The sequence below is a fragment of the Scardinius erythrophthalmus genome, assembly GCF_964197995.2.
Source record: "Scardinius erythrophthalmus genome assembly, chromosome: 5".
Taxonomy (NCBI): Eukaryota; Metazoa; Chordata; class Actinopteri; order Cypriniformes; family Leuciscidae; genus Scardinius; species Scardinius erythrophthalmus.
The window spans coordinates 11,822,689-11,838,014 of record NC_138225.1 but is presented as its reverse complement, the minus strand read 5'-3'; the positions used below and the strand labels follow the sequence as shown (position 1 = coordinate 11,838,014).

Genomic DNA, 15,326 nt, shown 5'->3' with positions numbered 1-15,326 from the left:
TAAATCTACCCTTTACTGTGTCAGTAATTTGTTAGTCAGAAAAATATTAGACTACCTTAAAAGTATTGCTTAATTTAACAGACCTGTGTGTGTGCGTTTTATAGTGCAGTGTACGTTCTCAGAGCATATAAGCCATGAGCCAAGCCGCGTGAGGTGCGCCGCTTCCCGCTCGCGCTGTTCTGTAGTTTACTAAAAGTTCATTAATTCTGAATGTGTCGCGTCTCGCGTATCCATCTATATTGCACTAAATGCGACACTGCACTCCCTTGTGAAGTCGATTGGATGAACGGTTGTCGAAATAATCAAAATGCAAACGGACAAACAGACACATAGAGATTCCTGCCTTTATTAGAGAGACGAATATGTTCAGCACCCTCTCTCCGAAGCTTCGAATATTCGATGTTCATTACTACCGAAGCTTCGAAGCTCAAAAAATGGTATTCGGACCAGCCCTAGAGTTAAGCATTTCATGTTATCTGGTTAAAGGGATAATTTACCCCAAAATGAAAATTCTGTCATCATTTACTCACCCCATGTCGTTCCAAACCCATTAGACTTTCATTCATTTTCGGAACACAAATGAAGATCTTTTTAATGAATTTGATTTCAGTCCCTCCATTGACAGCTGCGCAACTACCACTGTCTTTGATGCTTCAAAAAGTTCATAAAGAGATCATAGAACATATGAACTGAGTGGTTTAGTCCAAATTTTCTGAAGAGACTGGATCACTTTATATGTTGAACAGATTGAATGTAGGCTTTTGTTCACATATAAACATTCATCAACTCACACATCATTTATGGTAAACGTAAGCTCAAGCATGTTCGCTTGATGTGCGAGAACCAGTGATGTTCATTGCTGTTACGCAGCATGCTTAAGCTTCCGCAAATGGTTTGTTCTTGCGCTTAAATCAGGTTTGGTTGAGCTTCTGTTTATGTTTGCTGATCAATGTCAATATGTGAATAAAAGCCTAAATTAATTCTGTTCATCATATAAATCGATCAAATCTTTTTGTAGAAAATTTGGATTAAACCGAATTTAAAATTCATGTGGATTAGTTTTATGATCTTTTTATGAACTTTTTGAAGCGTCAAAGTGGTAGTTGCGTAGACTGTCAATGGAGGGACAGAAAGCTCTCAGATTTCATCAAAAAGATCTTTATTTGTGTTCCGAAAGTGAACGAAAGTCTGACGGGTTTGGAATGACATGAAGGGTGAGTTTTAATTATATTTAAAAAAAAAATTATTTTCTTTTTTTTTACTTTAATTCACATCACTGCTCACCTGTGAAAAAGAGCATGGCTGCATTTAAAATCGCAAACTCTCTGGGTAGGTACTTATCTTGAATAAGTATTTACTTCACAACCATGTTGAATGTGTGTAGTATGAATGTAAATCGAATGTACTACATTCGTCATGTTGTCATTATCATGTGACCTACCAGTGTCAGTTGCGCTGCTTTACTGCCATTCACAACCTGTTTCCTGTGGCCTCATGGTAGGTAGGTACTTAATTGATTCCACATGGGAAATTGAAGTGCGTTAGCAGCAATACAAGAAGACAGTGAAGTAGCCTAATCGCAGTTCGCACAATATAACAATAAAAACAGACTTAATAAATTAATTAATTGAGGCCATTGAGGTGAGAGCGATGATCCCATCGTATTTCAGACAATAAAGATTAATAAAGGTTGCTATATTTAAAGCTGCAGTCCATAACCTTTTGTGTTAAAAATGTACACAATTTATATAATAAGTGAGTACATCATGCATCCATTTTGCAAACCGTGTTTTTGTCTTATCCTGAATCACTACAGTACACTTATAATAAGTGTTTATACCGTACCACTGCGGAGTAGCTCAGTACCTGCATGATTCATCATTGACACAAACAGAAAGAAGTAAGCTCCAGCTACAATGTTCTTTCGCAAGACACATGCAGTTCTATTTATTAACCGCTATAGACTGCAGCTTTAATAAACAGTTTATTATTGCATATTGTAAATATATCATTAAGACCCAAAACAGAGCCAAGAAAACAGTAATTATTGCACATCATTGAGAAATAGTAAAGTGGGATAGTGAAGTGTCCATTAGATGCGTACTTTAGTATCTCGTCGGAAGTAGACAGTCATTCAGGTACTTTTTGACAACTCTTTTCTTTTTTACTGCTCTTTTCACACACTGTTTTTCATTTATTATATAGAAGTCGGATGCAGCCTATATCATGAAAGACCTCTTTGTTACAAGGGCTTTTTAAAGTCATCACATCATCAGTTTTTTATTATACTAGATTTTTGTAGGAGGCCAATCGTTATACTGCCCCCTGCTGTCCTGGAGGATGTGTGAATAGACATCAAAACACAGGATACAATCTGTCTCTGGGCAGTAGTGGTAGCACTAAAGCCTTTGATCTTCCTTTATCCGAGACTCTCTCTCTCTCTCTCTCTCTCTCTCTCTCTCTCTCTCTCTCTCTCTCTCTCTCTCTCTCTCTCTCTCTCTCGCTCGCTCATCTAACATCTGTCTTTCTCTTTTTCTCAACAGACTTGATGGTTCCTTCTATGAGATCATGTGGGTGGACTTTGAGATTGACAATTTCATCAACCTGCGGTCATCGCAGTCCATCCGCTGGCAGATAGAGTATCCCTCCACTGGAGCGTCTGCCGAAGTCATCTACACTGTCTACATCAGCCAGAGAGACCTACAGGGTATCGTACCCATCGCTGAGGTGAGAACGCACCATTCACACAAAATCATCTCAATATTTTCTAGCGTTGTCCTTAGGTAATATGTGTTTATTCCCAAATACTTCTCCAATATACTGTCCCCTGTTTTTTCTTTAATTCGTAGATAATAATTTTGGAAATTCCAGTGATATGTTGAACAAAAAAAGAAAAGAAATCTTATTTAATTTCATAAATGTAGTCCCCTTTAAACAGGGTTAATGGAAATTACAATTACACATATCTTCTTTAATCTAAAAGAAAACTCAAACAGGTTTATCTGACATAAGGTCCTGAAAATGCTTTGTTGATTGGAGAACAATGCTGTATCATTTAGATTACATTTAGATTCTTTGAATAACATTCTAGTCCTGGACATGCACCAAGTTTCCCTTCGTTAGCCGGAATTCCCATTTAATGAAACTGCCCATTAGTCTTGCAGCATTTTATGATTCATTTACATATTTTTCATGACAATTAAGCAAAACTCCTATTTATTTATATATTTCCTTTAAAAAAAAGTCACATTAAGTCAGTTCCCTAGCCGAAGTTCTTATTTAATGAGACTCTGGTATAAAGCAACCAGCAACAGTTTGTTGTGTTTTGATATATGCTGTTTAGGGGCAGGCAGTGCTGAATTTGATGATGAAATTGTATCATCCAACAAAATCATCCACCTGAACTGTGTTTTAGGGATTAAGCTCTGTAGGGAAGAATGTCAGTCTTTCAGACAAGCAGCCTCCTGTGGTTCTGTGTGATATGAACAACAATACTTTGTCATGTCAGAACCATAGGACGCAAAGAACGCTTATAGCAAATAGAAAGCAGCAGCTATCTCTGTGCTCTCTAAAATACAGCATGAGCAGTCAATAGTGAAGATGAAAGAGCAAGAAGATGTATGGGTATGTTTGGTCCAAAGTTAAAGCTTGTGTCAGGAATTTCCACTGTACAATGTCCATTTTTGTGACCGCATTACGTACAGACGAGAAAATGTTAATTTATCTTCATCTTTTTTTTATTTGGGTATTGTTTATGCATTTACATTTTAGCAATTTTTATTGATGAGATATTATTGAGTTGACAGGAAATTATAATGAAAAAGAAAAGAGAAGAGGATCAGGACATGATGTGGGCCTTAGTGTCCTGCATCAACACTTGCTATAACCACTAGGCCACGACCTAGACACCTTTTTTTTTTTATCACCCTTGTGTTTTGACCTTCAGATGGGTCAGGTCATGTGTTCATCCCCTGCTGTCTGGAGCTCCATGAGACATGTCCGTTCAGCAGGGGGGAGAGGTGACTCTCACAGCCCCAAACTGGGCTCTCCTGCTGGGGTACATGATTCCAGCACACACCCATCAGCTCGCTCTCACCATGGAGCCTCTCGCAGTGCTGAATGGCTGTTTCCACTGTGGGGGAAAGTCATAGAGACTGAGGCAGGAGGATAGAGTGTATTTTATAGTTATACTATTTTTATATCACATATCATTTTTCTAGATTATTTGTTTCTATCTATGTAGTATATACTGTATATATTTGAAAAGAAATCAATACTTTTATTTAGCAAGAATTCATTAAATTAATCAAAAGTGACAGTGACAACTTCTATTTTGTTACAAATAAATTCAGCCTTGTAGAGAAGAGACTTCTTTTAAAAACATTTTAAACATTTTACCTATAAATAAATGTATATAAATATTAATTAAAATTAATTTTTATGTACATATATAAAATATAACTAAAGTTAAAATGTGAAAACCCTTTAAAATAAGGTGCCATTTGTTAATACATGAATGCAACTAACAATGAGCAATACATTTGTTACAGTATGTATTAACCTTTGTTAACATTACTTAATAAAAATTCAACTTTATTGTTCGTTCATGTTAGCTCAGGTTCATTTAATAATATTAACAGATATACCTTTTTATTTTAATAATGTATTAGTAAATGTTAAAATGAACATTTAACTAAAATAAAACAAAAATGCTTTAGAAGTGTTTTTCATTGAGAGTTAATGTTAACTAATGTAGTTTAATAATGCATGTTTAAACATTGTAAATGTTGTAAAAATAAATGTATTTAATTATTATTATTTGAAAAATTCTCTCTTTCCCCAATTTGTCTTTCCATCTTTTCTGACATTCAGTCAAAACCTCTTAAAGTTAGAGCTTGTTAGAGTTCCTGTCTGAGTACCTGTCAGTAAAGAAAGATAGGGACATATGACTTCAGAGACTTCCAGGCAGAAAAGGTCAGAAGATGAAGGAGTCCATGCTGGAGTCCTGGACTTCCTGTGGAAGTGGCCCAACGCAGATCATTAACAAAGAACACACACACACACACACACACACACAAACACACGCACACACACACGCACGCACGCACACACGCACGCACGCACACACGCACGCACGCACACACACACACACACACACACACACACACACACACACAAACACAAAAGAGTAAAAAAAAAAAAAAGAGAGATAGGAGAGAGATAGGCAAAAGGAGAAGAAAAGATGTAGTACAGGGTGTGATAAAGGTAATGTTTTTGCAGAAGATTGAGTTTATACATCAGTGATGGTAAGTAATAAACTGCACCACAGATGTCATTTCATTTCTACATCAAAAACTCACTTTAAAAACCCATCCTGTGTGGATTTACCCCATAAATAAACTCTTAACAGGACATATTTGTGCTCAGAGTAGCTTTTAGTACTTGGTGAGTTCCAGCAGAGATACGACCTATTAGCAGTAATTTGCCTTGCTGTGTAGACGCTATTTTACCCACAATGAGTATGTACTGAAAGAGGCTATTTCGCCCCTCTCCACTCTTTGGTGTTGAAAGCCAGTTATAAATTGGATCAGTGTGGCTGTTTCCTTACATCTGAGGTGCTGTGTAATTCTGCTTTGGGCTTGTTAGAGTGTTTTAAGCCCCAGACGGTGATACCTCCAGGCCATTTTCTTAGTTTCTCTCTCTCTCTCTCTCTCTCTCTCTCTCTCTCTCTCTCTCTCTCTCTCTCTCTCTCTCTCTCTCTCTCTCTCTCTCTCTCTCTCGTACCTTCTGCCTTCATACTCACCTTTTCTTCTGTATGTGTTCTGTATGTGACCCCTCTATCTTATCTTTCTTGCTATGTGCGTGTGTGTTTCATGCAGTTTGTGTTGTTCCCAGTGGAGTTAGCAGAAGCAGTTGAGTGTCTGAGCGGTAATTAATTCTTAATTGGAACACTTGTTTATCTTTGTTGTTTGAAGATTCCAATGAGTTGCTGAAATACCCAGCGGGCCGTGTAGCTACGAGAGGGGCGGGGCTTTCAGCTGTGCTGCTTAATGCCAGTCTGCCTGCGTTTGTTTACATTAGGGAAAGATAGCAAGAGCGGGGCAAGTGAGTGAGAGAGAGGGAGTGCGATGCTTAATAGCAGCCGTATTTGAAATTATAAATTTGCACGGCGATGAGCCGTTGCTATGGAGAGATGGGCAAAGAGGAGACTTTAAATGAATTGCTTATGCAGTATTGTGGTTTATTTCGATTACTGTTTCATGTTGTGTGAATGATTAATGGGTTATAGCAATGGAGATGTATGGAACGATATGAAGACAATCACAGCACGAGCGATTGAGGGGGATGGATGTGTTTCATGACGAATTAGGGCAGTAGAGAAGACTTCGGAAATGAGGAATCAACATCTTGTATGCGGCATTGGGCTTTTTAGAATGTAAACTTGTGGTTAATTTTCCATTTGATGTTTATACAGTTTCGATATTCCATAGTTTTAACTTACAGTTACATACTATACTATAATATAACACTGTATGGTTTGGTGTAGCAATATTCAAATGACAACAACACTGATAGAAATAATAGGGCAGTTTGCAATTTCACAAATGCTGTTCCATTTACATAATGATTTTGCTGCATTTTTGATCAGTATTTTGGTAAGATAAATGATAAAATATGAAGATATCACAGCTCTGTATTACAGTGGAATTATGTGTTTTCACCTTTTTATAGGTGGCATCAATTATATTATTACACATTAATTTGCTTGGAAGTGATATATGATTTAATTGCATTTAGAAGTTTGTATAAGTAACACTATTATGATTTATATTTTATATATGTATATATTTATATATATTATTTCAGACAAAAATTAGCATGAAAATGTTTTATAAAAGGTTAGCAACAGTAAAGAACTGCTGATAATGATTCAGTCAATTTTAGTTTGTATAGGAGTTCCAAGTGTATAAATACATCAATTAATTCAATATTTAAGTTAAAGACAAACTGCTTTTTGAATTTTTTTTCCATTATTGTGTATTTTTTACACAGAACATAATATATACCATATATGTTAAAATTAAATCCTCATATTTTACATATTATTTATTAATATCAAGTCCAGTCAAGTACTTATGTTTATGCGCTTTTTAATTAATTAAATAATTACAGTTATGTGTGTCTGGTATATGCTTCAAATTCAACTATTATTTGTAATCATCTTTTTGGACCATTGGTGAAAAAATCCTTGGTAAACACCATTGGTGCCAAGTTTGGAGAGACGGAGGTGGATTTAAAACTTTAACAGAGTGATTACTTAGAGGGACTCGCTCACAAATCATTTCATGTAATTTCAGGTTCAATTGTGAATTTGTTGTATGGTGAGTTGTTTACTTTGTACTTAGTCCATCTATTTCCATCAATTTGACCCATTCTGGCAGATTTGCAGAAAGGTTGCAAACTTGATAAGAGGCCATTATCTCACAGACAGGGTAATCAGCCAGTCACAAGTGATATGTAAGCATCCTCTCTCATTTTTCGCCATCATCCACCTCACAATCATGTCACACTTTAGAGCTTCAGTTTCAGCCTCCTTCTGAAAGATTAACCAATGGTGTCGCCGTTGGTAGCTTTAGGAAAATGGGTGGTTTACACATCATTTCATCTCATAATTTTTGTTATATTTTTTGGTTTTATTTTTGTACTGTTGCTTATTTTCTCATCCGCACTGCTTTCCTTGCCTCCTTTGACAAAACATCCCTGAGAAAGAGGGGCCTGAAGCAGCGGCTGGACCTGCTGGGATTGGTGCGTCAGTGTAATTAAAGACAGGAAATTTAAACATTGTCCTGCCTGAAGCAATTCATTTGGGCCATTACCTTTCATTTCTCAACCGTACCTTCATATGCCACCTTCTTCAAGTTTTTTCACACACTCGCCATATTGGTGTCTCTATATCTCTGTTCGTCTTCCTCATTAGCTTACTTTGAGCTAGCAAAGGCAGGTTGAGGAGAGAGAAAGAAAGCAAACGAGAGAGTTTGTGTATGTGTGTGTGTAAGAGAGAGAGAGAGAGCAGTCTTGTCTATATTTATCACAGGCTGTACATGGAGCTGCCATGCCTAGTTTTAATAATACGGTATGATGAATGGCTGTTTCCCACAGGTCAAATAAAGAGTGGAGGGAACAGTGGCATCGGAAAAAGAAAGTCCTAAAACGAGAGCGTAAATGGTGATGTTTTGCATTTTTGCCGAAGTGTTTAATAGTCCGACTCTCCCTTTGTGTTTCTGAATAAGACAGAGCGTCGTATTCCGAGGGCCTGGATGACGGCGGCTCCAGGGACCGGAGCCCCTAACAGGCCTAACAGAGGCACACAGTCCACCAAGGGCTTTGATCACTGTTCTATTCATTGTTGCCTTGCCAACTTAGATTTATCACTCCCTCTTCAGGGGCCGTTTTACCCTGTAAATACAATCAACAACACAAAAATAAAATAAAATAAAGCCCATCAGAAAGTAAATGCAATCGATAGAGGTACGAGCAAAACAAAGTAATCAAATTAAGAAATAGGTAGGGTTTTCTTTTTGGAAGACGAAGGTTCTTCAGCATGTCAAAAATACCGCAGAGAAAATCTATATGAAGGCATTTATAGGGAAAGCAATTATGATTGTTCTTGACTGGTAGACAGTTTATTAAAGAACAATGATAATTACAGCTGTCAGGGCCATGACTCAGCGGTGGATCACTTGTTTGTGACACATAGGAGTGCTTAAATGACTTTTTTTTGCTGCTTTCTCTTATTGTGTACTTTTCTTTTTTGTATTACTGTTTCCAACTCACTTCTGGTAATACAAGGCTCTTTCCATGAAAAGATGATTTTTTTTTCTCTTTTACAGCAAAGTGTCAGTAAAAAGAAATGCTTAACCTTGAGAAATCTTGGTCCACCTCAGTAGGTCAATTTATATGTTACATTATACTAGGATAAATTCATATTTAGGTTTGTGGTTACAGCTAGACTTTTAACCGTTAAAAACATGTTGAACCCTCTGGTGCTCCTCATTTAAGGGTCACACTCATATTCCTCCCATCAAAAGTGGCTGTACCCCCCCCCCCATTCTAATATTTTAATAATAATAATATTATTCATATTTTAATCATTAATATTAATAATGTTTTTAATATTTTTCAATCAACCCCTTTATTGATGTGTGTTTTTTGTATTCACAATTTGTATTGTGTTTGTATTCACTCACAAAAAAACCTCAATGGTCCTACTAGCTACTTTTCATTCTATTACTTTTATTATTATATTCATCTAACATTTCTAATTATTCTCTCTCAAAAGAACATGGAATGCCTTTTTTGCTATAACAAAACCTTATGGAATCTAGGGAAAATGCACACCATTATTTGTCAAGTACATTATTCACAAGTGAGATACTCATGTCTTTAGTAAGGACTCATCTGAAGGTCCAGTGAGTGTGTCAGAATGAGAACTAGATGAATAAATGTAGGGCACAGATACACACACACTCGCAAATTTTTATAAGCTTTCAGAGGCTAATTCTTCAAAAGGCAAAGTAATGGAGCCAAGAGTCACGCCGTAAATAAAAGAGCACACGCTTATTCTGTGTGTCAGAGAAAGGGGTTGCAGCGGAGAGCAAACACACATAGCCTAATGAACGCTGACTCACCTGGATATTACAGCGTGGTTAGTGGAATCATTACACACCGGAGAGGGTCATGAGGCTGACGCACACACACACACACACACAGACGGCACAAAAACAGATTTTGGAGGAAAGTTTCTCGTGTTTCTGGCCCTATTAGGGGGCCTGTAATTCAGAGTGTCATGAAGCTAATTGTCAATTACATCTGATCTATCAGTCTCAGTGCCAGAACTGCCAAGACCTGCCAAGATGCTCTCGTCTTCTTCTCTCTCACTCTTTTCCTTTCCTCTCCCACCTTTTCACCTCTAGAGCTTTCCGAGCATTCTCCTTCAAAGCAGGGCCATTGCACAGCAATTTGGCTCGGTGAAATGGAATTGTGTGCGTGTCCGTGAGAGAGAAATTCAGACAGAGAGAATGATTTGGTAGATATTGCTGCCCGTTCGTATTTGTATTCCGCATATAATCCAAAAAGAGTTCTTCGTTGTTTTGCTTGATAAGGCTTGTCGGGAGGACAAAAGTAGGTTGTATTAACGATTCATCTGAGAGAGAGAAAAACGCATCCTGCTAATGCTAATGGTATATGTGCGCTCTGTTTTTGTATCCCGTGTTCTCTCCTGTTTTCCTGTTTACCTCACTTCTTTACATCTGCCTTTCTCAGGCCTGCTGGAACAAACGAGAGGTACATTAAAGCATTTAAAGCTGAATTTGCGTGAGGGAATGTGCTCGGCGGGACCTGAGCGTCCGTTCTCCCTTCGTGTGTTTAATGGGTTTGCATTAAATCGACACTAAGTGCCTTCACCAATTTACCTCTCACAGCTTATCAATGGGAAACTAGAAAGAGAAGAGAATAACAAGAAAAAAAGCACAGCAAATGTCTTTTAGATGGGGTTTAGAGGTTAATTATGTTTAAAATGTTTGTATATACGCATTTCAGTTTGATCAATGATAATACGTATTTAGAAGAAGAGTGAGATTGTGCTAGAAGTGTATTTTGATTGCGGTGTGTGTGTGTGTGTGTGTGTGTGTGTGTGTGTGTGTGTGTGTGTGTGTGTGTGTGTGTGTGTGTCAAGGGTCCACGCTTGTTAGATGAAAAGTGAATGTTAGACAGTGTGAAATATTGATGCTCAGTGTCTCCCTGCTGTGCCACCTGTTAAAATTTGAAATGATTTTTAGTTTGGCAGCATCAGCTGTTCAACTCACCTGAATTACCTCCAGTCTTACAAAATCACATTACTTTTTAGAATGAACTTTTTGAAAATAAAATTATTATTATTATTATTATTATTATTATTATTATTATTATTATTATTAATAATAATTGAATTTATTTAATAATAATAGTAATAATACTTTATTTTACCTTGAATTTTAATATTTTGTTGTCCTGTGTTTGTTGTGCATTTGATGTACTTTTATATTGTGTGTACATCATATGACAAACTGTATACTATTTATGTTTGTATTTATTATAAAATATAATAATAAATATATTATTCTTTTTATAAAGTATACGTTCAAACAATTTGGGTCAGTAAGTTTTTTTTTTTTTGTATGCTTACCAAGGATGGACTTTTAAAATAAAATTACAGTAAAAACTGTAATTTTGTGAAATATTATTACAATTTAAAATAATGTTTTTCTATTTTATTATACTTTAAAATGTAATTAATTTCTGTGATTGTAAAGGGATGGTAAAATATCAACAGTTAATACTCCAGTCTCCGGTGTCACATGATCCTTCAGAAATCAAGCTAACACTGATTTGGGGGTCAATAACTATTTATTATTATTATTATTAGTAGTAGTAGTAGTATTAATGTTGATGTTCTTTGATGAATAGAAAGTTCAAAAGAACAGCATTTGTTTGAAATAGATGTACTTTGTAACTTTTTAAATGTCTTTACTATTACCAATTTTATGTGTCCTTGCTGAATAAAAGTATTAACTTTATTCTAAGAAAGAAATCTAACTGACCTCAAACTTTTGAACGATTGTGTAGCAGACAAAGAATCACAAAATAACAAGGGTTGATGTCGTATTACATTTATTAAAATAATGAATGTGAATGTAATGAAGCTGGCTACAAAGATTTTGCCCGATAAAGACCTAAACGTTTGTTGAAATGTTGCTTTGTTTCTATAAGAGATATTGTTATTATGTGCCAACAAAGTCGGGAAGACCAACACTGTGTTAGACTGCCATTCAGAAAGAGAGAGCTTCAGGCAGCTAACAGTAACGCAGAAGTCACATTTCTTTCCATACACCATAATTAGTTTCTTTTTTTATGTAACAGTAGCTAACATTTGCCCAACACTGATTAGCACATACAGGAAATCAACTGAACCACAGAAATGTGGGACATAGGACTTAGCGGCTTCGCTTGTCAACAATAAGCCTTTGAAATTGTGAGACGGGAATGCAGACGCATACAATGGCTATGAAAGACATCTCCTAATTGGATTTTGACATGCTCAAGTGAGCTATGTGATACAGGAGGAGAAATGTAATGAATCTGCTAATTAGAGGTTAACTTGAAGTGTGCTTACAGCTGTCAGAAGTGTGTTTAGTTTTATGCCGATGACCACATGCAGCTCCTCCCACTTGTTTGTCCAGACATTATGCTTAATTTTTCATGTTTATTGTTTGTTTTGCTTGATGCCTTGTGCTTTAGTGTTGATGGCCCACCGTATTAGTCTGATTTTTGGCTCGTGGTCTGCTGACTTGCTTGTGCGTTTAGATTGTTGTTGTAATTATTCAGTTTCTTTAAGGGTGAGATCAGTATGTGAGTTAATTGTTTTCTGCTGTGACCTGCACATTTCACTAGTGTGATCACTTTTACAAGCTTGTATTTCAAAGCTTAATTATGGTCAGTTACGAGCTGCCATCGAGGCCTTGGAGGTGAAGTGTGCGGCTAGATGATTTTATGGCTGTTTAGCTTTGTATTAAATACAAGATGAAAGCCATTGCATTTATAGCAGGTGCATGGCGCTGATAATGACAGCCAGCAGTGATGTACTTAGACACAGTGCATTGTGGGGGATCAGGTGACACTGCCACCTCCCCTTGGGAGTCTGTTTTTTTCTCTTTTTTTTTTTTCTCTCTCTCGAGTTTTAGCTTCTAAGTTTAAAGTTACGGATAATTGGATAGTTTCTCTTACAAAGCAACAAAATGACTTGTCATTGTTATTATGCTGACATTAACTATGACCTTTTTCAGTGCCAACCTGCCTTACCAGAGTGGCATTCACACCTTCCTGTTCCAGTTCTCTGAACGTCAATAATCCCCCAAACCCAAATTGCACCAGATCGAATGGTCTGGCATTGGAATCACCCAGACATGACACCATGAAATAATTAGAGGCATGTATTGATAATTCCTAAAGTGTTAATGTGCCTTAATTGAGTTCTATTTTTAGTGCACATGCTCTCCATCCGCTGAAGTAATGCTGTGTAAATGAGACTACAGCACTTTATGCAGTGTCCTGTTAAATCCATATTGATCTTTAGTTAGTAGTGCTTTCTATGGTAAGCATCACTATTTTTCCAAACCCTCACTATTAAACTACATGTGCTCTCTGGGTATGACATTTTAAACTATGCAGCTTCTTCTTTTCTAAGAAAGTGTAGTTAAAATCTCATAGATTATAGATTAAAATCTCATTGCCTTCACTCACAAAACATTTGCGCTCCCCTGAGAAACTTTGCTTTTGCTTACAAAACTTTTTGCGTTCTCTCGCAAAAGTTTCTTGGTGGAATGTAAAACATTTATAAGAGAATGCAAAATTATTGACATAAATCTCCTCCCCTTTCATATATTTTTACATCACCATGTCCCTTTAGGACAGAGATTCTCAACTCTGGCCCTCAACTTTCCTGGCATTCCACTTTTCTTGCAGAGTTTAGCACCAACCCTAATTAAACACACCTGAAAAAGCTAATCAAGGTCTTCAGGACTACTAGGCTGTTTCCAAAATCGCCCATGGCACTATTTGAGGGGACAGCCATTTTTTAGTGGTGTCCGAAACCATAGTGGACATTATCGAGGGCACTCATTTAATCCACAATGGACTGCAATTACGAGTGTACAGCCGGTGTATGCTCAACGGCTAGAGAATACCCATAATGCACTGCGATGGTCGTCCTAAATTAAATCCTGTGTCTCACCAGAAGATGGCGCCTGCAGCTGAAACATCCATCCATCCATTTTCAACATCCATCCTTTTTTTATCATCCATCCATCCATTTTCCAAACCGCTGGTCCAATGTGGCTTCTGCGTAATACCATACAGGCATAAATTCCTGATTATAAAATTGTTTAGTTTATACATGCTAGTTTCCATGACAGCTCCAGATAAATATTTTCATTACTACTGGAGCTGCCAGTTTGCTAAAGCCGGGAACACACCTGGAACAAGCCAACGGTCGGCCGTCGGGCAGTTTTTGTGCATTGGCCGACTAAATTTTCTCAGTGTGTTCCGCCCTGTCGGCAGAAATTGGTCCTCATTCAACATGTTGAATCGGCGTCGGGCCGTCGGTGAAAGAGGGAACTCCGATTGGCTGTTCATCGTAGTGAACGAGTCAGTGCACGAGAATAATAGCAAAATAGCAAGCAAAGAAGTCAAAACTGTACAGATAGAAGACTGTTCTAATGTTACGTCATCTTACCTGAATGTTCCTTGGCGAATATTTCAATATTAACACCAGCGGAGTGGAATAAAGAAAGTGTTTAGCAGGATTGATATTCAAAACGGTAAGCATGCAATGCTTTGTCTATGGTTTTTGTATCTACAGCCTGCAGCATCAGTTTCCCTTTTTGAATGACAAATATAGACGAAAATATCTGCAGAAATAGAGTTGTCTCATTTACACGCAGGCGCAGAATGTGCATTCTAGCTGACAGTCGGCTGTAGTTCTCTCGGTGTGTTCAAGTGCAGCTTTTTACCCCGACGCGAGGCGACAACACAGTCGGCTTTCATCAGCGCTAGTTCGTCGGCTTCGGCTTGGTGTGTTCCAGGCAAAAGTTTCAAATGATTATTAAACAGCAAGCACAAATTTTACAAAAACGGCAGCCTTTCCGGTGCACTCAGTGTCCGAATTCACTCACTCGATTTCATTCACTCCTTCAAGTGAACTATATAAGTGGAGTAATGTAGGAAATAGTGAATGAGGGTATAGTGGCTTATTTCGAACACAGCACTATAAAGATATAGGCAGGTGAGTTTGATCATGGTTGAAGCTAAACTCTGAAGGAAAATGAAGCTCTAGCATAAGTTCTGCCGGGAAGACTCAATTGTTACGTCACTTATTACCTTCTCATATATCCAATCAAATTAATATTCTTGCGGTATAAAAGATTGGTACTTACACAAGTCTGAGTTCGCAGATGCTGACGCTTCAATTCACCTCCATCCTCCCCACCACCACCAAGATGAGTATTCCCTCCATCCTTTCCAACACCACCAGGATGGTCTCTTCCCTCCATCCACCCCACCACCACCAGGATGGTCCCTTCCTATACCTTGCAGGGGGTCGGCTGCGCCCCTGCCTTCGTCTTCAGGCAGTATATGCAGATCCGGACCCTCGGATTGCAAGCTACGGACGGGGCCTACGCCAAAGAACTTGATTGCTTGTTGGGCTGTTAATAAATGTTAATTGTTACAGT

The 15,326-nt window shown here is 37.5% G+C and overlaps 1 protein-coding gene across 1 annotated transcript in view; it reads left to right on the top strand.

The window, feature by feature from the left end:
• LOC308691033 (transmembrane protein 132C) overlaps positions 1-15,326 on the top strand; it is a gene marked incomplete at both ends in the record, with an annotated part of 249,915 nt that overhangs the window by 185,221 nt on the left and 49,368 nt on the right. The window contains one exon of the mRNA XM_081365884.1: positions 2,544-2,727. Coding sequence (XP_081222010.1) covers positions 2,544-2,727 — 184 coding nt within the window. The remainder of the gene's footprint in view (positions 1-2,543; positions 2,728-15,326) is intronic.